The sequence below is a fragment of the Ranitomeya imitator genome, chromosome 1, assembly GCF_032444005.1.
Source record: "Ranitomeya imitator isolate aRanImi1 chromosome 1, aRanImi1.pri, whole genome shotgun sequence".
NCBI classification, from domain to species: domain Eukaryota; kingdom Metazoa; phylum Chordata; class Amphibia; order Anura; family Dendrobatidae; genus Ranitomeya; species Ranitomeya imitator.
In genome coordinates, this window is record NC_091282.1 from 298638770 (window position 1) to 298664135 (window position 25366).

Consider the following 25366-nt stretch of genomic DNA (forward strand, 5'->3'; position numbering starts at 1 on the left):
CTAAGGCTATATTCACACTTTGCGGATTTTGCTGCGGATCCGCAGCGGATTTGACCGCTGCGGATCCGCAGCAGTTTCCCATGAGTTTACATTTCAATGTAAACCTATGGGAAACAAAAAACGCTGTGCACATGCTGCAGAAAAATCCGCGCGGAAACGCTGCGGATTACATTCCGCAGCATGTCACTTCTTTTCTGCGGATTTTCAGCTGCTCCAATAGAAAACTGCAGTTGAAAATCCGCAGAAGAAAACGCAGTAAAAACTGCGATAAATCCGCAGTGAAAACGCGCTGCGGTTTTCACTGCGGATTTTGGAATTCTGCTGCGGAAAAATCCGCAGTGGAATCTGCAAAGTGTGAACATAGCCTTAGGGTATGTGCACACGATGCGGATTTTGCTGCGGATCCGCAGCAGTTTCCCATAAGTTTACAGTACAATGTAAACCTACCTATTGTAATGTAAACTCTACCCTACCTACTGTATCCTCACCCATCCCTTGTAGATTGTGAGCCCTCGCGGGCAGGGTCCTCTCTCCTCCTGTACCAGTTGTGACTTGTATTGTTCAAGATTATTGTACTTGTTTTATTATGTATACCCCTCCTCACATGTAAAGTGCCATGGAATAAATGGCGCTATAATAATAATAATAATAAACCTATGGGAAACAGAAAACGCTGTGCCCATGCTGCGAAAAAAGCAGCGCGGAAACGCAGCGGATTATTTTCCACAGCATGTCAATTCGTTGTGCGGAATCCGCAGCGGTTTTACATCTGCTACAATAGAAAACTGCAGATGAAACTCCGCAGCGGAATCCGCAGTAGAATCCGCAATAAATCCGCATTAAAAACCGCAGCGGTTTTCCAATGCGGATTTATCAAATCCGCTGTGGAAAAAATCCGCAGTGGCCCATTCTACGTGTGCACATAGCCTTAGAGTATGTGTACACGCCGCGGATTACTCTGCAGATTTTTCCAGACTGATTTTGGTAAATCCGAAGGTAAACCGCACTGCGGATTTCCTGCGATTTTTTTTGCGGATTTTGTGTGGATTCCACCTGCGGTTTTACGCCTACGGATTCCTATTATGGAGCAAGTGTAAACCACTGCAGAATCCGCACAAACAACTGACATGCTGCGGAATAAACAAAGCTATGTTTCCGCGTGTTTTTTTCCGCAGCGTGTGCACTGCGGAACACTGGAACGGTGTTCTTGGGTTGTACTTATCCTTCTTCCTCCAAACACGGCGGGTGGAGTTGATGTCAAAAAGTTCTATTTTGGTCTAATCTGACCACATGACCGTCTCCCATGTCTCCTCTGAATCATACATATGAACAATGGAGAACTTTTGGATATGTGCTGGAGTGAGCAAGGGGCCTTTGCATGGCCTGCAGGATTTTAATCCACGAGTGCCTAGTGTGTTACTTAGGCTAAGTTCACACTGCGTTGTGTGAACCCATTAAACGGACGTTTACGCCGCCATTGCTTGCAATGGCGAACGCATCGTTAGCGCACGCCCACAATGGGCGTGCGCTAGCGATGTGCCGTCATTTGAGTGACGGACCTCGAACGCTGCTTACAGGCATCTGTGCTAGCGGGATCGGCAAACGCGATCCCTTTTGGGACATTGCGTTAGGCTAACGGACTGCGCTATGCGCTAAACGGATTGCCCAAACGCAATGTGAACCTAGCCTAACTGTAGTGTTTGAGGCTGTGGTCTCAGCTCTCTTCAAGTCATTGACCAGGTCCTCTTGAGCAATGCTGGGCTGATTTCTGACCTTTCTCAGAATCATTATAAGGCTTTGTGCCCACGTTGCGGATTCGTGTGCGGATTTTTCGGCACCGTTTTTGAAACATGCACGGATTTACAGCCGATTTCCTGCTTTTTTTGTGCTGATTTCACCTGCGGTTTTACACCTGAGGATTCCTATTGAGGAGCAGGTGTAAAACACTGCGGAATCCGCACAAATTATTGACACGCTGCGGAAAATACGCAGCGTTTCCGCGTGGTATTTCCCGCACCATGGGCACAGCGGATTTAGTTTTCCATGGTACTGTTAACCTGATGGAAAACTGCTACGAATCCGCAGCGGCCAATCCACTGCGAATCCACAGGCAAATCCGCAACGTGTGCACATACCCACGAGACAATATCTTACATGAAGCCAGAGTCCAAGGAAGATTGGAAGTCATCTTATGTTTCTTCCATTTTCTAATAACAGTTGTTGTCTTCTCACCAAGCTACTTGCCTATTGTCCTGTAGCCCATCCCAGCCTCGTGCAGGTCTACAATTTTGTCTGTGGTGTCCTTACACAGCTCTCTGGTGATTGCATGTGTGGACAGGTGTCTTTTATACAGGTAACAAGTTCAAATGGGTGCAATTAATACAGGTAATGAGTGCAGAGTAGGAGGGTTTCTTAATGAAAAACTAAGGTCTGCGAGAGACAGAATTCTTGTTGGTTGGAAGATGACCAAATACTTATTTCCTGCAATAAAATGCAATTTCATTATGTGAAAATCATACAATGTGATTGGTTTTTTTTTCATTTTAGATTCTTTTTCTCACAGTTGAAGTGTTTCTACAATAAAAATTACAGACCTCTTCATCCATTGTAGGAGGGAAAACTTGCAAAATCGGCAGTATATCAAATACTTATTTTCTCCACTGTATATTATAAATATATAATATACATATATCTACACACACACCAGGTAAAATAAGTATTGAACACGTCACCAGTTTTCTAAGTAAATATATTTCTAAATATGGTATTGACATGAAATTATCACCAGATGTCTGTAGCAGTAAGGGTACCGTCACACAGTGGCATTTTGATCGCTACGACGGCACGATTTGTGACGTTCCAGCGATATATCCGTGACGTTCCAGCGATCTCGCTGTGTCTGACACGCTCCTGCGATCAGGAACCCCGCTGAGAATCGTACGTCGTAGCAGATCGTTTGAAACTTTCTTTCGTCGTCTAGTGTCCCGCTGTGGCAGCATGATCGCATGGTGTAACAAAGGTGTGCACGATATTGTATACGATGTGCGCATAGTAACCAACGGCGTCTACATCGCACATACGTCATGAAATTATCGCTCCAGCGTCGTACATTGCAAAGTGTGACAGCAGTCTACGACGCTGGAGCGATATTGTTACGATGCTGGAGCGTCACGGATCGTGCCGTCGTAGCGATCAAAATGCCACTGTGTGACGGTACCCTAACAACCCATCCAGTCCACAGAGGCAAAGAAAACAATAGATGTCCATAAATTGCAAAATGAAGAAACAAAGTAAATCCGCACCACTGCACCTTCCAAGTACTTGTTCAGACCAATAAATCTCACTCACACAAGTGCTCAGTCCAGAAAAAAAAAAAAATAGAGTACAATGTCCAACTATAAAGAAAGGGAATGGCACTCGCCGTCCTAAAATCCAAACTTTATTGCGACATAAAAGTCTTCAGCAGGGGAGCAATGTGAACAAAGAAGGATGGAAGCGCGGTAGCACGAAACGGCCATCGTCCACTCTTTGTTCAGATTGCTCCCCTTCTGAAGACCTTTATGTCGCAATAAAGTTTGGATTTTAGGATGGTGAGTGTCATTTCCTTTCTTCATAATTGGACAATGTCCATAAATTATGGCAGCACCTTTAAGGGTTCACCGTAATGTGACCATGGGTTCATAGAATCCTAGAATGTTAGAGTTGGAAGGGATCTCAAGGGTCGTTGTGTCCAACCCCCTGCTTAATGCAGGATTCACTAAATCAACTCAGACAGATGTCTGTCCATCCTCTGAAGACTTCCATTGAAAAAGAACTCACTGTCTCTCGTGGCAGCCTGTTCCACTAATTGATCATCTTCACTGTCAAAAATGTTTTTCTAACATCTAATCTGTATCTGCTCCCTTTCAGTTTCCTTCCAATGCTTCTCGTGTTTCCATGTGGAAATGAGAATAACGAGACATTTACACCAGGGCTGTCAAACTGCATTCCTCGAGGGCTGCAAACAGGTCATGTTTTCAGGATTTCCTTGTACTGCACAGGTGATAATTTAATCACCTACACAAATAATGAGTTGGTGATTAAATTATCACCTGTGCAGTACAAGGAAATCCTGAAAACATGACCTGTTTGCAGCCCTCGAGGAATGCAGTTTGACACCCCTGATTTACACTGTGACATCCCTTCAGATATTTGTCGACAGCAGTTAAGTCTCCCCTTAGCCTTCTTGTTTGCAAGCTAAACATTCCCAGATCCTTCAACTGTTCCTCGTAGGTCATAGTTTGCAATCCGCATACCATCCTGGTAGTTCTTCTCTAAACTTGCTCCAGTTTTTAAATGTCTTTTTAAAATGTAGTGCCCAGAACTGGACACAGAATTCCAGATGAGGACTGACCAAGGCGGAGTAGAGGGGGGTAATTATTTCACATGATCTGGACTCTATGCTTCTCCTAATACATCCTAGAACTCGGTTTGCCTTTTTTGCTGCTGCATCACACTGTTGACTCATGTGCAGTGATTTATTAGTATACCCAAGTTTTTTTCACATATGCTGTTGCTTAGTTCTATTCCTTCCATTCTATAGATGTAATTTTCATTTTTCTTGCCCAGATGTAGAATCTTGCATTTCTCCCTGTTAAGTTCTACTCTAGTCTCTGCCCATTGTTCAAGCTTATCTAGATCCTTCTGAATCCTTTCTCTGTCTTATCTAGTGTTAGCTTTGCATTGTTTGCAAATTTTATTAGCTTACCTTCAATACCCTTATCTAGATCATTTATAAAAATGTTGAACAACACTGGGGCCAGGACAGAGCCTTGTGGTACACCAATTGAAACATTTTCCAATTGGATATGCAGCCAATAATAATAAACAGAAATACCGCGGGTCCAGATGGAAGTGGCTACCTATTTGAGCAAATGTTATTGCCCCTAGGTGTGATTCAAGGTCATATATGCAAAGATGTTATCAGTTACTACTCAATAGCCACTGAGAAAAACCATTGGAGCTATTGCTAGCTCAAACCTCTGCAGCGGATACACATAAAAATCAGCAGAGGCACTTGCCAATAGGTTCCGTTCAAAAAGCACACTAAAGGTACCTTCACACTAAACGATATCGCTAGCAATCCGTGACGTTGCAGCGTCCTCGCTAGCGATATCGTTTAGTTTGACACGCAGCAGCGATCAGAATCCTGCTGTGATGTCGTTGGTCGGGGCTAGAGGGCCAGACCTTTCTTTGGTCGCTGGCTCTCCCGCTGACATCGCTGAATCGGCGTGTGACACCGATTCAGCGATGTCTTCGCTGGTAACCAGGGTAAACATCGGGTTACTAAGCGCAGGGCCGCGCTTAGTAACCCGATGTTTACCCTGGTTACCATCCTAAAAGTAAAAAAAACAAACGCTACATACTTACCTACCGCTGTCTGCCCCCGGCGCTCTGCTTCTCTGCACTCCTCCTGCTCTGGCTGTGAGCACAGCGGCCGGAAAGCAGAGCGGTGACGTCACCGCTCTGCTTTCCGGCTGCCCGGCGCTCACAGCCAGAGCAGAGAAGCAAAGCGCCGGGGACAGACAGCGGTAGGTAAGTATGTAGCGTTTGTTTTTTTTACTTTTAGGATGGTAACCAGGGTAAACATCGGGTTACTAAGCGCGGCCCTGCGCTTAGTAACCCGATGTTTACCCTGGTTACCGGCATCGTTGGTCGCTGGAGAGCGGTCTGTGTGACAGCTCTCCAGCGACCAAACAGCGACGCTGCAGCGATCCGGATCGTTGTCTGGATCGCTGCAGCGTCGTTTAGTGTGAAGGTACCTTAACTTGCTTCACATACCTTAAAATTCACAGAGGATAATCTTGTTAACTCTTCCAGTTTGGTAAGTGAAGGATGCTTTATAGGTGGATGAGAACTTGTTGCAGGTCCGTGCAGAGCTGGGTGGATGAACTAATATGCGTGCACCACCCGAGGATCGGTGCGGTAGGCAGAGAGGCGCCGCAAATCCGCGCAGAGCCAGGAACGTCCCAGCCAATGGTGTCCCTGGTTACACGGAGAAAAAGAAAAAATGGCCAGCACTGCTCGGCAGTGCGTGACGTCACTGAGGTACGGAGCCTTGCTGGGGCCAGAAACAAACAAAACCCATTTCAAGGTTACAGCCCCGTCGGTAGCTACGTATATATAAGGGCCAGCCAGACCTCTTGCAATACGCCATTAACTCCCTGTTTGCCAAAACTGCAGCTCAGCCCTGTAATAGTCAAAAACTAAATGGTATATTGCTCATTGGGTTAATTGGTTCATAGAACCTATTTAAAGTCCTTGCTGCAATCTGCAGTCCAAATGTATACAGTGCAATATACAGAGGGCACAATAGAGAACGGGTGGAAAGTATCTGCTGTAGTTAGATAGTTTTGAAGTCCAGGCAGAACCTGAATACAATTTCTCGATCTACTTGTCATTCATTAACAAATTTCTAATACTTTTGTACTTTATGTGCCCATCCATGGGCAGCATGTATCAGACACTGGCTGCAGATATGCTACTCAGAAGGAGCGGGCAGGGAGAAGCCGCGGGACCGGCCGGTCTGACTAGTCTCCTGAGCCACATTTAACCACTTCACAACCAATGACATATATGTGCTATCCATGCATCAGCTGTCAGGTTATAGGCGATTACTTATTGATTGGTGGAGGTCCGATAGGTGGAAGCCCCTACAATTGGCAGAATGGAGCACTTTTATCCCTGTTGGAGCAGTAGTAGGCATGCTCAGAAGAAAACACAAAATTGCAGGATTACATATAAATATATCTAGATTTATTCATTATTCTATTTGATAGATCTAATATTAAAAGCAGATAACCGAAATGTGTAACAGTGGCTTCTCGTAGGTCTTCTGTCCAACAGGGCTAGCAAGAAATGTCACATAAGGGAGGTGACACCTGCAAAAGTCAGAAAACCATAGTTACAGCGTATCAATTATCACTTAATAGTCTAAGGCCTCATTCAGATAGTGGTTTTCATTTGATTTGCATCAGTATTTGGTCAGTCAGTTTGTACCATCAGTGTTTTACCACTGATTTTCTTGTATGCAAAAAAAAAATTGCAACACTTCTCTTAAGGTACCTTCACACTGAGCGACTTTAGAACGATAACGATAGCGATCCGTGACGTTGCAGCGTCCTGGATAGCGATATCGTTGTGTTTGACACGCAGCAGCGATCAGGATCCTGCTGTGAGATCGCTGGTCGGAGCTAGAAGGCCAGAACTTTATTTCGTCGCTGGATCACCCGCTGACATCGTTGAATCGGCGTGTGTGACGCCGATTCAGCGATGTCTTCACTTGTAACCAGGGTAAACATCGGGTTACTAAGCGAAGGGCCGCGCTTAGTAACCCAATATTTACCCTGGTTACCAGTGTAAATGTAAAAAAAAAACAAAACCACTACATACTTACATTCCGGTGTCTGTCGCGTCCCCCGGCGTCCGCTTCCCTGCACTCCTCCTGCATCCTGTGTCAGCGCCGGCCGGCCGTAAAGCAGAGCACAGCGGTGACGTCACCGCTCTGCTTTACGGCTGGCGCTTACACAGTGCAGGGAAGCTGAAGGCGGGGAACGCGACAGACACCGGAATGTAAGTATGTAGTGTTTTGTTTTTTTTTAACATTTACAATGGTAACCAGGGTAAACATTGGGTTACTAAGCGCGGCCCTACGCTTAGTAACCCGATGTCTACCCTGGTTACCAGGGGACTTCGGCATCGTTGGTAGCTGGAGAGCTGTTTGTGTGACAGCTCTCCAGCGACCACAAAACGACTAAACAGCGACGCTGCAGCGATCGGCATCGTTGTCTTTATCGCTGCAGCGTCACTTAATGTGACGGTACCTTTATTCATTAGAATGTTAAAAAGAGACAGCACATGGAGAGATTACATTGTGTGCTGATTTATCGCCCTATAGAGTTGTATGGGTGATTTTGAATTGTGTCTCAGAATAAAAACAGACATGTCTGATTTTGTTTTTTCCTGACATGCACTCAGCAAAACCCCCTCAGCAATGTGAATAGCTCCAAAGCTTATTATGGGTAGGTGTTCTCCCTGTGAAAAATACTGATACAACATGCATGTTAAAAACAGATGTCTGAATGAGGCCTCAACCAGATGCACAACCATAGCGAGCACAGATTTTCCAGTCTCTGCTAAATCCTAGTGTCTGGGAAGGTGCAAAGACCCCATAGCAATATAAGCGGACACCAGCACTATACAATAAATGCCTCACGATAGGTGCGGGGCCTACATTACAAGTTTTGCATTAGGGCCTGGGACAAACAAGTTACCTCTGTGCTGTAAATGTGTTTTATTAGAACAAACTGATGAAATCTACACATCATAAGCCTTCCCTTCAGGCCCCCATGGACATGACCACCTTAAAAGTGCTGCCGCTTCTAAGAAGAAGTATACCAGTAACAGCCTTAACCTAAACGTGAGTGAACTTCTTCCCTATGCCTCAAAACTACTGGAACAACACGTCTATCTTGAACTGTCCTCCCATCTCTCTTCTTGCTCCCTCTTTGACCGCTTACAATCTGCCTTCTGATCACACCATTCCACTGAAACTGCCCTAACTAAGGCCACCTATGACCTCTTAACCGCCAAGAGCAAGCGACACTACTCTGTCCTCCTCCTCCTGGACCTCTCCTCTGCCTTTGACAGTGGACCATTCCCTGCTGCTGCAGACCCTCTCATCCCTTGGCATCACAGACTTGGCCCTATCCTGGATCTCATCATACCTAACAGACCAGACATTCAGCGTCTCCCACTCACACACCACCTCCTCACCTCGCCCCCTATCTGTCGGAGTCCCACAAGGTTCAGTCCTAGGGCCGCTGATCTTCTCCATTTACACCTTTGGCCTGGGACAGCTCATAGAATCTCACGGCTTTCAGTATCATCTCTATGCTGACGACACACAGATCTACATCTCTGGACCACATATCACCACTAGTGATGAGCGGATATACTCGTTAGAAATTTCTCGAGCATGCTCGGGGGTCCTCCGAGTATTTTTTAGTGCTCGGAGTTTTAGTTTTTCTTGTCGCAGCTGAATTATTTACATCTGTTAGCCAGCATAAGTACATGTGGGGGGTTGCATGGTTGCTAGGGAATCCCCACATGTACTTAAGCTGCCTAACAGATGTAAATCATTCAGCTGCGGCAAGAAAAACTAAATCTGCGAGCACTAAAAAATACTCGGAGGACCCCCGAGCATGTTCGAGAAATCTCGAGTAACGAGTATACTTGCTCATCACTAATTACCACCCTACTATCCAGAATCCCTCAATGTCTGTCTGCTATTTCATCCTTCTTCTCTACTAGATTTCTAAAACTTAATATGGACACAATAGAATTCCTCATCTTTCCCCCATCTCAGGTGACCCCCTCAACGGACCTACCTATTAAGTAAACAGCTGCCCAATCTCCCCAGTCCCACAAGCTCGCTGCCTCGGGGTAATCCTTGACACTGATCTCTCCTTCAAACCACATATCCAAGCCCTCGCCACTTCCTACCGCCTTCAACTCAAAAATATTTCACAGATCCGTACATTCCTAAACCAAGAATCTGCAAAAACCCTAGTCCATGCCCTCATCATCTCTCGCCTTGACTACTGCAACCTCCTGCTCTGTGGCCTCCCCTCTAACACTCTCGCACCCCTCCAATCTATTCTAAACTCAGCTGCCCAACTAATCCACCTGTCCCCCCGCTATTCCCCAGCCTCTCCCCTCTGTCAATCCCTTCACTGGCTCCCCATCACCCAGAGACTCCACTACAAAACCCTAACCATGACGTACAAAGCCATCCACAACCTGTCTCCTCCATACATCTGTGACCTCGTCTCCCGGTACTTTCCTGCAACCTCCGATCCTCACAAGATCTCCTTTTCTACTCCCCTCTTATCTCCTCTTCCCACAATCGCATACAAGATTTCTCTCGCGCATCACCCCTACTCTGGAACCCTCTATCACAACACATCAGACTCTCACCTACCATCGAAACCTTCAAAAAGAGCCTGAAGACCTACCTCTTCCGACAAGCCTACAGCCTGCAGTAATCACCGATCGACCAAACCACTGCACGACCAACTCTACCCTCACCTACTGTATCCTCACCCATCCCTTGTAGATTGTGAGCCCTCGCGGGCAGGGTCCTCTCCTCCTGTACCAGTTATGACTTGTATTGTTCAAGATTATTGTACTTGTTTTTATTATGTATACTTTTATGATCTGGTGGTTTAGGAACAACATTAGACAAGGTCTGAAGGAGGTGGTATCTGTACTGACCGCAGACCCTGAACCTAGCAGCGCAACCAGAAATAGCCGTGGGGGGCACCTAACGCTCCCTAGACCCCTCGGCACAGCCCAAGATCTAACTACCCCTAAAGATGGAAACAGGAAACCTATCTTGCCTCAGAGAAAATCCCCAAAGGAAAGATAGCCCCCCACAAATATTGACGGTGAGAGGAGGGGAAAATAACATACGGAGAGATGAAATCAGATTTTAGCATAGGAGGCCAGTCTAGCTTGATAGATAGGACAGGAAAGGATACTGTGCGGTCAGTATAAAAACTAAAAAACAATCCACACAGAGTTTACAAAATCTCCACACCTGACTAAAGGTGTGGAGGGTAAATCTGCTTCCCAGAGCTTCCAGCTAACAGAAAAAATCCATAATGACAAGCTGGACAAAAATAGAATGCACAGAAAAATAAGTCCACAACATGTGGACTGAAATGAGCAAAGCCAGAACTTATCTTTGCAGAACTGGTCAGGAAAGCAGGAGAATCAAAGCAGAGATGTGAATCCAGCCAGAGAACATTGACAAGTGGCATAGGCTGAAGACTAGAGCCAGGTTAAATAGCAGAGCCAGGAGAGACGATTAGTGAAAGCAGCTGCTAAAGCTAAACCCAAGGAGCAGCAGTTCCACTCAAAACCACCAGAGGGAGCCCAAGGGCAGAATTCACAAAAGTGCCATTTACAACCACCGGAGGGAGCCCAAGAACGGAATTCACAACAGTATACCCCTCCTCACATGTAAAGCGCCATGGAATAAATGGCGCTATAAAAATAACTGATTCCTCTTATGTCTTCCCTCTTTCCTAGTTCACCATATTCCAGGCGACAAGATACAGTATTCACTAATGAGGTCGGTCATGCCCATGAGAGTGTCTGATAACTCACCCATGATCTCACATGAAGTAATTACCTTTATAACAGAGGTGTCTTGCAGTCTGACAAATAGTTAAAGGGGTATTCCCATCTCCAACGTCCTATCCCAAATTGTAGTAGGTGTAATAATAAAATTAGCAAATACCTCCAATCAGAAATGTAGTATAGTTATTCTGATTAGCTACGTCACTTACAACCATGTGCAGGGCATTGCAGTAGCTTAGGTATCATGGTTATGACCACTCATATAGTGACAGTTAGTTAGTTCTCGTAACCAAAGATAAATAATAATAATAATAATAATAATTTTATTTATATAGCGCCAACATATTCCGCAGCGCTTTACAAATTATAGAGGGGACTTGTACAGACAATAGACATTACAGCATAACAGAAATACAGTTCAAAACAGATACCAGGAGGAGTGAGGGCCCTGCTCGCAAGCTTACAAACTATGGGGAAAAGGGGAGACACGAGAGGTGGATGGTAACAATTGCTTTAGTTATTCGGACCAGCTATAGTGTAAGGCTCAGGTGTTCATGTAAAGCTGCATGAACCAGTTACCTGCCTAAGTATGTAGCAGTACAGACACAGAGGGCTAATACTGATAAAGTGTATGAGAACATGATGCGAGGAACCTTTTTTTTTTTTTTTTTTTTTTTTTATTATAAATAGGCCACACAGGGATCGTTAGGTTAATGCATTGAGGCGGTAGGCCAGTCTGAACAAATGAGTTTTTAGGGCACGCTTAAAACTGTGGGGATTGGGGATTAATCGTATTAACCTAGGTAGTGCATTCCAAAGAATCGGCGCAGCACGTGTAAAGTCTTGGAGACGGGAGTGGGAGGTTCTGATTATTGAGGATGCTAACCTGAGGTCATTAGCGGAGCGGAGGGCACGGGTAGGGTGGTAGACTGATACCAGGGAGGAGATGTAGGGTGGTGCTGAGCCATGGAGTGCTTTGTGGATGAGGGTAGTAGTTTTGTACTGGATTCTGGAGTGGATGGGTAGCCAGTGTAATGACTGGCACAGGGTAGAGGCATCGGTGTAACGGTTGGTGAGGAATATGATCCTGGCTGCAGCATTCAGGACAGATTGGAGCGGGGAGAGTTTTGCAAGAGGGAGACCGATTAGTAGAGAGTTACAATAGTCCAGACGAGAATCAATAAGTGAAACAGTCAGAGTTTTTGCAGAGTCGAAATTAAGAAAAGGGCGAATTCTAGAAATGTTTTTGAGATGCAGGTAAGAAGAGCGAGCCAGTGATCGGATGTAGGGGGTGAATGAAAGGTCAGAATCAAGGATGACCCCAAGGCAGCGGGCATGTTGCTTTGGAGTAATGGTGGAACCGCACACGGAGATGGCAATGTCAGGCAAAGGTAGGTTAGTAGAGGGAGAGAACACGAGGAGTTCAGTTTTTGACAGGTTTAGTTTCAGATAGAGGGAGGACATGATGTTAGAGACAGCGGTAAGACAATCACTGGTGTTTTCTAAAAAGGTCGGTGTGATATCGGGAGCAGAAGTGTATAATTGGGTGTCGTCAGCATAGAGATGGTACTGGAAACCAAATCTACTGATTGTTTGTCCAATAGGGGCAGTATACAACGAGAAGAGTAGGGGGCCTAGGACTGATCCTTGAGGAACCCCAACAGTAAGGGGAAGGTGAGAGGAGGAGGAACCAGCAAAACATACAGTGAAGGATCGGTCAGAGAGATAGGAGGAGAACCAGGAGAGAACGGTGTCCTTGAGGCCGATGGAGCGGAGCATAGTGAGGAGGAGCTGATGATCCACAGTGTCGAATGCTGCAGAGAGATCCAAGAGAATTAGCATGGAGTAGTGACCATTAGATTTAGCTGTTAGTAGGTCATTAGAGACTTTAATGAGGGCAGTTTCAGTAGAGTGTAAAGAGCGGAAGCCAGATTGAAGAGGGTCGAGAAGAGAGTTATCTGAGAGATAGCGGGTAAGACGGGAGTGGACCAGGCGTTCGAGGAGTTTAGAGATGAAGGGAAGATTAGAGACAGGTCTATAATTAGCGGCACAGTTTTGATCGAGGGATGGTTTTTTAAGTAATGGATGTATGATGGCATGCTTAAATGAGGAGGGAAAAATACCGGAAGTGAGGGAAAGGTTGAATATTTTTGTTAGGTGAGAGGTGATAGCCGGGGAAAGGGACTGGAGGAGATGTGACGGAATGGGGTCACTGGTGCAAGTGGTCGGGCGAGAAGATGCAAGGAGCCTGCTTACTTCTTCTTCTGTAACTGCTTCAAAGTCAGAGAGTGAACTAGATGCAGTGGGGGAGGGAGGACAGTGCATGGTATGAAGAGATTGGGAGATGATTTCCTGTCGAATGTGGTCAATTTTTTCTTTGAAGTAATTGGCCAGATCGTCAGCACGGAGATCCGTGGTTGGGGCCTGCTCTCTTGGGTTGAGTAGGGACTGGAACGTGTCAAAGAGACGTTTAGGGTTATTGGACAGGGAGGTGATGAGGGTGTTGAAGTAGGTTTGTTTGGAGAGGTGAAGGGCAGAATTGTATGTCTTTAGCATGAACTTATAATGGATGAAATCTTCGGGTAGATTAGATTTTCTCCACAGACGTTCTGCGCACCTGGAGCACCGCTGCAGGAAACGTGTTTGCAGCGTGTGCCACGGTTGTTGCCGTCTGTGCCGAGTTGTTTTATGTATATGTTGTTTTATGTATATGTTGTTTTAAGATACCTAAGCTACTGCAATGCCTGCACATGGGGAAAGTGACATAGCGAATCAGAATAACTATTCTACATTTCTGATTGGAGGTATTTGCTAATATTATTATTACACCTACTACATATTGAGATTTGACTTTGGAGATGTGAAAACTCCTTTAATTCCTTCAGGTGGGTGATTCTACACCATAATCCATCCTCCAATACATGGATACCCACCATAGTTGTATTTGCACTGCTTTAAAGCCTCACTAAACCCCTCGCACAGTGTCAGGTCGCTCTGTGTGGTAGCACAGTCCAGAAACTGCTTCATCTCATAGTGACAGGGGCCATATTGTGACTGGGGCTGCTGGGAGAAAGCAGGGGGCTTCGGGGGCTCCTATAGGAAAAAAAAAGGGAGGGTATTATCAGAAATAGAGGAAAAAAGTGAAAATAACACATACTGTACATATCGTTTACATCAATTACAGCCAAAAACACCCTATAAACAGTTAGGGTACCGTAACACTATACCACTTCGATCGCTACGACAGTACGATTCGTGACGTTCCAGCGATATCGTTACGATATCGCTGTGTCTGACACGCAGCAGCGATCAGGGATCCTGCTGAGAATCGTACGTCGTAGCAGATCGTTTAGAACTTTCTTTCATCGCTGGATCTCCCGCTGTCATCGCTAGATCGGTGTGTGTGACACCGATCTAGCGATCTAGCGATGCGATCCAGCGATGCGTTCGCTTGTAACCAGGGTAAACATCGGGTAACTAAGCGCAGGACCGCGCTTAGTAACCCGATGTTTACCCTGGTTACAAGCGTAAAACTAAAAAAAAAAAAAAACAGCACATACTTACATTCTGGTGTCCGTCAGGTCCCTTGCCGTCTGCTTCCCGCACTGTGACTGCCGGCCGTAAAGTGAAAGCAGAGCACAGCGGCTGCGGTCCTGCGCTTAGTTACCCGATGTTTACCCTGGTTACCCAGGGACCTCGGCATCGTTGGTCGCTGGAGAGCTGTCTGTGGGACAGCTCCCCAGCGACCACACTACGATTTACCTACGATCACGGCCAGGTCATATCGCTGGTCGTGATCGTAGGCAAATCGTATAGTGTGACGGTACCCTTATTCTGAGTGGTAACTGGAGCAGCACCTTCTCCCCCTCTTAGGGTTTGCAGTTCTGACACGTTCTTCTTCATGCTGATCCCTGGTACTTCACACCTTACATCCACAACAGATATCCGAGTGATTTCTGCCAGGGATGAGCCATGAAAAGTGCCTCAGATCTTGACAAAGTCGCCCTCAGGAATCAGTAGCATGATAGTTATTTTTTTGCAACTGAGTGGGGTTACAAAAAGCTTTTTTACACCCATTTGAAATGGATTGTCCATTGCTAATATCCACGTAACATTTGATATAAATGAAATAAGTCGAAGATATTTAAAAGAGACGGGTCATTTCACAACTCTCTTCACCCCTAATTCTTGAAAAATAGTCCCACTTAGGCTACATTCACACTAGCAGTATTTGGTCAGTATTTTACATCAGTATTTGTAAGCCAAAACCAGGAGTGGGACAATCAGAGGAAAAGTATAATAGAAACACGTCCCCACTTCTGTATTTATCACCCACTCCTGGTTTTAACTTCCAAATACTGATGTAAAATACTGACCAAATACTGAACGTGCGAACAAAGCCTTACAGAAGCCCTCCCATCAAAGATTTTATCATCTTAATATATTGCAGTCATCATATTATACTGCACTATGTACTTACAATTGCTCATTTTGCCTTTCTACCTATTCTTTTTTCCATGAGCTGTGTAGAAACAGGAAGTCTCTTGTCCCTGCATTTATTATTCCCCTCTTCAACTACCGACCCAGCTGCTCCCTACTCCTCCTGTCTGCCAGGAACTTTTGACTCATACAGGGAAAACTGACCTCCTGTTTCTACATATAGCTTAGAAGTAATCACCTAGTCAGTTTTTAATCATGTGATATCATAGACCTAATGGAAAACAGAAGAAATAGCTGAGTAGAAAGGCAGAATGAGCAATTGCATGTACACCCCACTATATACAGTAATATGATGACTGCAATATAATAAGAGGACAAACATGTTGATGGGAGGAGGGCTTCTTTAAAGGAAATCTATTGGTATCAGTCTCCTTCTTGATCTTTTTTGGTACATTATGGTCCATTAGATCTCTTATCGTGAAAAAATAAATAGGTAGGGAGGGTCAAATAAACGTGTTCCTTCCTGTGTTCTCACTGATCTGCTGGTTACTGGTGTATTAATGTCAGTAGATCCCCTTACCTCCTAACGTCACCCCCACAGAAAATACCAATAACACTAACCTAGTAAGAGAATGGTCTTGATTGGAGATTATAGAAGAGGGTACATATTTTTAAAATGACAAACAACCACCTGGCAGGTTCCATTACACCTATCCTATAAAAAGGGCTGTCATGTTATGCTGATGACTATATCAAATTAGTATTAAAGGGATTGTCCACTACTCAAGACAACCCATTTCGCCCTTGTAAAATACAAGTACCCTATATTGACGTTCCATTCCAGCTCTATTCCAGTGGTCTGTGCCCCATCTCCGACTTTCATTTGTCACCCGAGTAGAACATATCCCAAGTATATGTTCAACTTATTTAGTACCCTCATTCTCCAAAATGTATGTTAACCAAAGACCCCATAAGGAGGAGTACAACATGTAAAAGGTACCAAATAGATTAAAGTGGCGTTTGGCCAACAACTATCCAAAAGCCCTATGGATGTTCTGTCTGGGTTTGCTGCAGTTGATGGAAAGGGATAAGAGATATCTTAATAATACTTGTCGACTTCCCGATTGGGGCGAGAAAGATGTTAGGCAGTAAACTGTCTTCTTTGCCAAATATTTTATGCATTCTGGAGTAGAGGGAAGGTGAATGAGGGGTTACTACAGATTTATCATTTGTCTTATTGCTCCTTCTCCTTTATGAATTATACAACCCTTTTTATCTTCTGCTATATGCAGGACCATGGCTCCAACCGTAGATTTGGGGGGGGGGGGGGGGGGAGGGGAGTTTGGGGGTCTGTACTTTTACAAATTGTTTGCCACTTTCAATTAAAAAAAAAAAACCACACACGCAATTTAAAAGGTAAAAAAGAATGGGACTCTTATATATCATTGGACATTACACCACCAGAAAGATTGTAGACTAGTAAGTAAGAGAAAAAGAAAATGAGGGTGAATGAGAATAAAAATGAACTTTTACCTCGTAATCGATAAAAAGTCATATTAAAATAGAATCCGTGTATGGATGTACATAGGATCACAACTATAACAAACGTAATTACAGCTGTGATCCACTAAATCCAGATTAAATACCGGGATGTGAAAAAGTATTGCATTTTGAATAGGATTCTTGACCAATGTTCCTAATCAATTACTGGTCAGACAGATTAATATCCATATTTACAGGGTCAGCAATAAAAAGAACCTTATGGGATGTATCACTTGTATCTCTATCTTTCAATAAAATGGGGAAAGGTGATTTGGAAAAAGTCGGCATCCCGGCGAAATGCGCGTCAGGGACACATGTCCCAATCCCATTCCAGGAGTGAAGTTAGATTGGATCACCATATAAACTGATACCGGGGTCATGATATCCACGTGTGCAACAGTAGTGTAACACCCCAGGAATGCGGATGCCACAGTGGTATTGCCTGCCTCTAGGATAGGGTGATGCCATGCCTGGAAGCAAGAAGGGATCCCCTTAGCAGGTAACACTAGCATACAACACTTTCCTGACTCCAGGCCAGAAGGGGAGCTCTAGACCTAGTTTCAGGGTAGCTTCCCTATAAGTTCTGGCTTGGAGGAGGAGTTAGAAGTCAGTCTGTGTGAGACAGTGAAGGGAGAGGAAGAACAGGAGGAGAGAGAAACTGGAGTGGAGCTAAGATTGGGCTCACTCCAGGTTTGAGCGCAAGAATCTGGACACCGGAGTCCGAGGTTGTGTGGGAACTGTATGCCCCACAGCAGAAGCCAGAGGGCAGGAGATTGCAGGTCTCCTGGCCACCACTGACACCCGAAGGCACAGCAGCAGATTAGAGCCTGGAGTCACCAAGAGAGAAGAGGCACCTGTAAAAAGGCTCGAGCTGCCTGCCATGCGGGTAGTGTCCACCTAAAAGGACAGATTGAGAGAGGACCCTGTGTGAAGCCTAAGGCAGCAAGAGACAGAGAATTCACAAAGGAAGGATTCCACCCCACCTGGCTAGGTGGATTCCAAATCGCTTCCAGGCTGCCCGGATTCCAAGGACCACCTGTAATCTGTGTACCTGAACTTCCCCAGTAAAAGGTAAAGAGACTGCAACCCTGTGTACTTCAATTCTTGCCTGCATCAACAGCTACCACCCCTTACCAATTGCATCGGGAGCCCTGGGGACCAAGCTCTACCTGTGGGGAGCTATACCAACTCTGGTGCAATACCATCAGCCCCAGGGGACGCCTTTAAGCAGCGTCAGCCATCCCTGGCAGAGTACCACAGGTGGCATCACGAACATTACTCTTTATTTGCCACTACACTTTATCCTCTATTATTGGACACCCAGGGCCATGGACCGTGTCACTGCTGCCGTGACCAACCTTTAAGTTCTGCCAGACCCGGTCGTACTGAGTATCCCACGGTCCTAGTGGGCGCTCCAACAGAATGGTGCTAATGGCTGCAGACACTACCACAGCCCACCTGCACTGACACGCTGATAACCATTCAATGTTGGCATGGATGTATGTGGATTCTATTTTAATATTACTTTTTACTGATTACGAAATAAAAGTAAAGTTTTAATCACATTCTCCCTCATTTTCTTTTTCCCTTCCCTACTAGTCTAAAAGGTAAAAAAGCCCTGTGAAATCTGTGACAACTTTCTGATTGATAGGTGCCTGGCCCACCCAGACCTGCCCAAGATCCCAAAAACAGGGCAGTGAAATGCCCATTTGGATTGGAGTGCGCTGGAGCCGCTATGAGGCAGTCGCTATATGACGTGTGAGCGCACATGCTATGCGAGCCACTGTGTCCCCTCCACTCTGCACTCCGGGGCTTGCAAGCATCTGATATGAAGCTGGGGCTGTACACCTAAATAAGGTTTAGCGCGCTTGGCCAATACTCTCTCTGGCACAAGATCTACATCACTGTGTAAGGCTTTATCCACATTTGTGACGGGAGCCTCTAAAGAAGACTACATCAGATATTGAGGATGCTGTACTATTGTGTCTAGTAATATTTGATGCCCCATCACTGGATAATATCTATCATAAGGGACCATCAGACTGTTGTTATCATTCATGTTAGGGAACCTTTACTTTTGTTAATTTGTTGTGCTCCTCTGATGAAGCAGAACCACAGAGATAAGAAACAGAGATTTGAACTAAAGGTACCTTCACACTGAACCACTTAACAACGATATCGCTAGCGATCCGTGACGTTGCAGCGTCCTGGATAGCGATATCGTTGTGTTTGACACGCAGTAGCGATCTGGATCCTGCTGTGACATCGTTGGTCGGAGCAGAAAGGCCAGAACTTTATTTCGTCGCTGGATCTCCCGCAGACATCGCTGAATCGGCGTGTGTGACGCCGATTCAGCGATGTCTTCACTGGTAACCAGGGTAAACATCAGGTTACTAAGCGCAGGGCCACGCTTAGTAACCCGATGTTTACCCTGGTTACCAGTGTAAATGTAAAAAAAAAAAAAAACACTACATACTTACATTCCGGTGTCTGTCGCGTTCCCCTGCGTTCTGCTTCCCTGCACTGTGTCTGCGCTGGCTGGCCGTAAAGCAGAGCACAGCGGTGACGTCACCGCTCTGCTTTACTGCTGGCGCTTACACAGTGCAGGGAAGCAGAACGCCGGGGGACGCGACAGACACCGGAATGTAAGTATGTAGTGTTTGTTTTTTTTACATTTACACTGGTAACCAGGGTAAACATCGGGTTACTAAGCGCGGCCCTGCACTTAGTAACCTGATGTTTACCCTGGTTACCAGTGAAGACATCGCTGAATCGGCGTCACACACGCCGATTCAGCGATGTCTGCGGGAGATCCAGCGACAAAATAAAGTTCTGGCCTTTCTGACAGACCAACGATGTCACAGCAGGATCCAGATCGCTACTGCGTGTCAAACACAACGATATCGCTATCCAGGACGCTGCAACGTCACGGATCGCTAGCGATATCGTTGTTAAGTGGTTCAGTGTGAAGGTACCTTTAGGGCCCCTATACCCATTAGATAGCTGGGGGCCCGAACAGGGATCTTGGCTATCTCTCCCATACACAGGAGTTCTCGTTCAGCCATGCGCTTCTGTGTTCTCCATGAGAAAGCTGCCGACAGACATCTCTGTCAGTGGCTTTTCTCTTGAAGAATAGAGCAAAAGTCAGTCTGAAATCGGACATGCCCAATCAACATCTTCCCTGAAAACCAGTTGGCTGGCTCCACCATAGACATTAGAGTGTGTGAGGAACCGTTGATATCGTTGAAGGTGGCCAACATTAGACTGATGTGTAGTGAATGGCATTATAAGGGCGATCAGGAAAGTAAATGCAGTAGATGTCGCAAACATAGCTTAAATCTTCTTGAACTTACAATATGACATCAAATAATAGATTTTGGACAAGACCATATCCAACTGAATGAACCCACCTGTACAGCTGGCTTCGCAGACTCGGAGCTGCCACCACTAAAAGCTCCAGTGAGGGCTCCACCAAGGACGTGTCCAACTGCTGACCCCACTGCCACACCAGCTGCTGTAGTAGCCATCTGAGCCATTAATCCAGGCCCCTGGGATGGGGCTGGAGCTGTGGCTACAGCAGAAGGTCCTGGATGTGCAGGAGCCGGGGCATGAGAGGGAGCAGGGCTACAACGACAAATGAAAGTAAATAAGTAATACCAAACATTTCTAATCCAACACAAAAAAATGCAGACTGTTTCATCAAATTATATAAATATATACAAAGTATTCTGTAAATTGATTACTTCTATACTAGAATGCCTTCAGACTTGAGGCAACTGATGGTTCCTGAATGCACCCGAAACACTGGACGTACCCTATATATTTCATTGCGTTAAAGAAAAGGTTTCCTTAACAGGGTATTCTCAAGTAATGAAATTGGTTTATTTGTTAGCCAGCAAGGAAATAATCAAGTTTTCAATTTACTTACTTTTTCTATCTGATGTCATTTGCCTGCAATGAGAGCTTTTATCTTACATAGGGTACAGCTGTTTGCCATGGAGCTCAGCCACTACTGCTTGCTCAGACAGATCCTGGCTGAAAGTGTTACATTCAGTAGTTACTTTCCAGGAGCGGGGTTGACTATTAATATCCCAAGCACCTTACGACAACCCATTGATTTCTTCTCACTTCCCTCCTCCTCAGCTTCTGTCATAAATTTTGTGATTTCACCAGCCTGCAGCATTGGCTTCTCTGAAATCAGGTCTCTTGCTTTCCCGAGCTGCGTGCTTGCCCAAATACCCTGATATCTCTATATGTAACTGTAGTGACATCAGTGTACACTCCAGAACTAACTACTAATAGCTGAATGTGCTACAGGAGACCTTATGCTCAGCTTTATAGGCCACATTCACATGTTCAGTATTTGGTCAGTATTTGTAAGCCAAAACCAAGAGTGGAACAATCAGAGAAAAAGTATAATAGAAACATATGCACCACTTCTGTATTTATCACCCACTCCTGGTTTTGGATTACAAATACTGATGTGAAATACTGATCAAATACTGATCGTGTGAACATGATCTAATTCCACATCTCTGCCATTCACTAGAACTGACCCTTAAGGAGGCCGTCCCACAAGGAAGTAAGGAAACTCATAGCTCTGAGCAGCGCAAGAGACATCTTGAGAATACCCCTTTAAATTCCTCTGAAGGGATCCAAAACTACTTTTAGCATAAAAGTGAATCCATAAAAAAAAATCAATTTTTGGAAGAGCAAATTTTTAAATACGGAGCCGTATCTCCATATAGCAGATATAAAACAAAAGTAACTGAAATAAATATCTGTATTACTACATTTCATCCATCACCGTCCATTACGTAACAAAAATATGGCTGCACAATAGGAAATGTGGGCATTGGTGAAGTACACCAGTTACCAGCTATCTCTATGGCCACCAGCTACTCATGTTTGGGTTTTTATGGACAGGAGACAAGTCCAATTTTGATCCAATTTGCAAATCAAATGTCCCAGTCAAGTTAATGGGTCCATAAAAAAATGGACAGCACTTCCTAGATACTGGAAGCAGGATCGTTACCCCTCATGCTCCGATTTTGTTGCGGAGCTAACAACATTTACAGAATGGAACAATTGATAAGTGAATCCATGGGGGATTCGGCAAAATTTTTTAACACTTGGGCTTCATGGATTGTATTCAGGGAGACCCCAGAGTTGGACGTATGGTTGTCCAGGTCCTAATTCATATCTGGAGCCGATATGGGAGCGTTCGCGTAATGTTGTTGCCCCTATCCTCTGGCCTGCTGTCGTGACCTAAAGCCAATGTTGGTGACTCAATGTTCTTCTCTCCACTACATGGGGCCTGGGGTCGGCCCGGGAGGGGTGCCGCATTCCTCATACCTAGCGTACCCTCTGACCTTCACCCGCTTTCCTTTCCCCCCCTCCTTTCCTTTTTTTTTTTCTTTCTTTCTTTCTTTTTCTCTTCTTTCTCTCCTCCTCTTTCCGTTTCTTTAATTCTTTCGACTTCTGCTTACTTCTTATATCTAGCGACATTCTATACTAATATAAACGATTAAATATAGCTAGTAATGCTTGATCGCCTTTGATGCTGTTTATATGTTTCAACTATGAAAAGTATCATTGCTAACTTGAAAGTGTGATCGTTGGCAGTGGCCAACTACATTTAATACTTGCTGAGACTTTATCTTTTTGTACGATTTACGGGTTGTACCCCGTTGAGTTTAACAATTGTCTCAGCACTGTACCATTGTTTGTACTGTTTATTTGCTTCAATAAACCTGATTTATACAAAAAAAAAAAAACGGACAGCACACGAATGCCATCCACGTGTCATCTGAGTATATTGGTTTTACTATTTTATGAGAAGAAACTTGGATGATTTTTTTGTTATTACATACAAGAAAAACAAATCGTAAAAAAAGAAAGAATGGAGAACAGAATTAAACTGAAGAAGGGTCCACTGACTGTAATAAACACAAAAAAATGGAATAGATGAACCTCATCATAGTCAATGAGACCCTTCTGCTTCAGGTGGCATCCATTCTGTAATGCAGGTGTCCCCAACATGTGGCTCGTGCGCCCATGATGTGTGGCTTGTGGCTGTCTGCAAGGTTGGTGGATTAGGACCAAGTGTAGCAAACAGGTCTCCAGAGAGCAGATCCGGAGGCTGGTATACTGGATGGTGACTATGGTACATATGCCAATAGGATGATACTGCCAGTGAGGGGGCTGCGTGGATGCAATAGTACGGTGAGTGATGTAAAAATACGGAGTGCAGGTAACGAGGACACTACTGGAAATACACTGCCTATAAAGCAGGGGGCTTTCTGTGGGGGAGATTAGGCGGTCTTTATACTAGGGTCTGGGTGTCACTACTATGAGGGGAGGTGGAACTGAATGTGGCTCTCATGGTGAGGATGGCTGGGGACCACGGATGGAATGGATCTATTCTACACATGAATTTTGATTCTCTGATCCTAAAGCAGAACAGCGAATCCAGAATGTGGCAGTGAGCAGAGGCCACAGATAACGAACATTAGTAGGATTTGTATTGGTAATACGGAAACTGGCTCCCCTATACTTGGCATCAGTGGGGGTCTCATAATTCCTCTACCCACCAAATAATGTGGAATTTCTATCAATATGGAAAAAAAAAAAGTTTGGGGGCTCAGGTAACAGATTGATCTCTGGGAGTTGCAGAAAATGATGAGCAATTGTGCCAAGAATTCCCCAGAAGGTGCAAAATACAAAGCATGATCTCTAATAATTCAGGGATGTCCAGGCCCCGTGTATTAGGATACACCGATTATGGCACATTCCACCTCCGCCAAGCTCTGCGGTCACACGGGTCTACAGTGAGGACATTAGCCCAAGGGCACCCTGTCCTGTAGCCCAGTGTCTGCAGGCCTCCTCACCTGGGTGCCGTGCGGGAAGGGACGCTGCGGCTGCCTCGGGGCATGGCGACGACCTCCAGGAGTCACACACAATGACAGCGCTCGTCCTGATGTCTGGAAACTTCGCACTTGTCAGTCCCAGAATCCTCCAAGCGGCGCCTCCCAATGACGTCACGATGTGAAACCGCTCTATCTCCTGCATGACTTGTTATGTAACGTGCAGCCGCCTGAGTGTGCCAGGTGTTCCCACACAGCTCCATCCCACCACTGCTGGGCATGGTCACTTCCGCAGACCACCCACACCATGGTCCTGCTGAGAGCATATAGGGGGCTCCTAAGTAACTAGCCTGTGTGGGACATGTGTGAGTCTATGAGCCCCCATGTAGACGTACACTATGGACCATTGTATAAAGGGCTGTAGCCAGATACACACTGGTGAGACAGTGCTAGGAATGGATATACTACAAATGTCTATTATACAGGTGCAGCTCACAGAAATAAACACTTGATCTAGATCACTCTGTTTGTAATGACTCTATATATGAGATTCACTTCACTTTTTGTATTGGAGAACTGAACGAAATGAACTTTTTGATGATATTCTAATTTTGTGAGACGCACATGTATCTTCAGTCATCAGCTATAATGGTCATGCAGTCCCCGAAGAAAGCCATGGCTAGCCATTTATAGATGTGTACTATAGGTCAGTACGGCACGCCAAGGCGTGTAGGGGGCTCGGATAGGGTCCACCCCGTAAGAATCCACCACTAATTCTAACGATATCATGTTTTATTGTGTGCAATCCAAAAATAGGATATTTCAGCCGGTAAGACCTTTCTCAAAGGCCCTATAAAAATAACAAAAAATTTGCATACAGTCAAAATAAACGTACAATTGTACAGATAATGCATAAACATACATGGAAAAATATACAATGAAAAATACAGGCTATGAGCGAATCAGGTAATGTTAAAAACAGATCATCAGGCAAATATATATATATATGTATATATATATATATATATATATATATATATATATATCTAATATATAAAGCTGAATGTGTGTATGTATGTCCGGGATTGGCATCTGCACCGTCGCAGCTACAGCCACAAAATTTTGCACAGTCACACGTCTGGACCCCGAGAGCGTCATAGGCTATGTTGTGAGGCGAAATTTTAACCCCGCGCGTTCCAATTCACCAAACAATTTTGCCCCTATCTACATAATGGGGAAAAAAGTGAAAGGAAAAGTGTTGGAGGCGTCGAAGCTACAGCCACAAAATTTTCGTGTCTGGGATCGACAGTATTTGCGATCCTGTTTGTCGTTTC

General features: G+C 45.0%; 1 protein-coding gene across 1 annotated transcript; it reads right to left on the minus strand.

Annotated features, from left to right (window-relative positions):
- Positions 1-6773: 6773 nt before the first annotated feature.
- CHCHD10 (coiled-coil-helix-coiled-coil-helix domain containing 10) lies at positions 6774-24211 on the minus strand. The gene is made up of 4 exons (XM_069757015.1): positions 24057-24211; positions 20577-20790; positions 14118-14277; positions 6774-6920 (listed from the first exon to the last, which is right to left on the minus strand). The coding sequence occupies exons 1-4, from the start codon at positions 24098-24100 to the stop codon at positions 6901-6903; spliced, it is 438 nt and encodes a 145-aa protein (XP_069613116.1). The 5' UTR covers positions 24101-24211; the 3' UTR covers positions 6774-6900.
- Positions 24212-25366: the final 1155 nt, after the last annotated feature.

Bases quoted from the DNA above. Each gene is read 5' to 3' on its own strand.
- CHCHD10 (XM_069757015.1), bottom strand. From the start codon at position 24,100: ATGCCCCGAGGCAGCCGCAGCGTCCCTTCCCGCACGGCACCCAG. The intron at 20,791-24,056 runs GTGAGGAGGCCT...TTGTCGTTGTAG, and splicing joins CCTTCCCGCACGGCACCCAG to CCCTGCTCCCTCTCATGCCC. The intron at 6,921-14,117 runs GTGGGTATCCAT...TGACTTTTGCAG, and splicing joins GCAGTGCAAATACAACTATG to GTGTCACCTCCCTTATGTGA.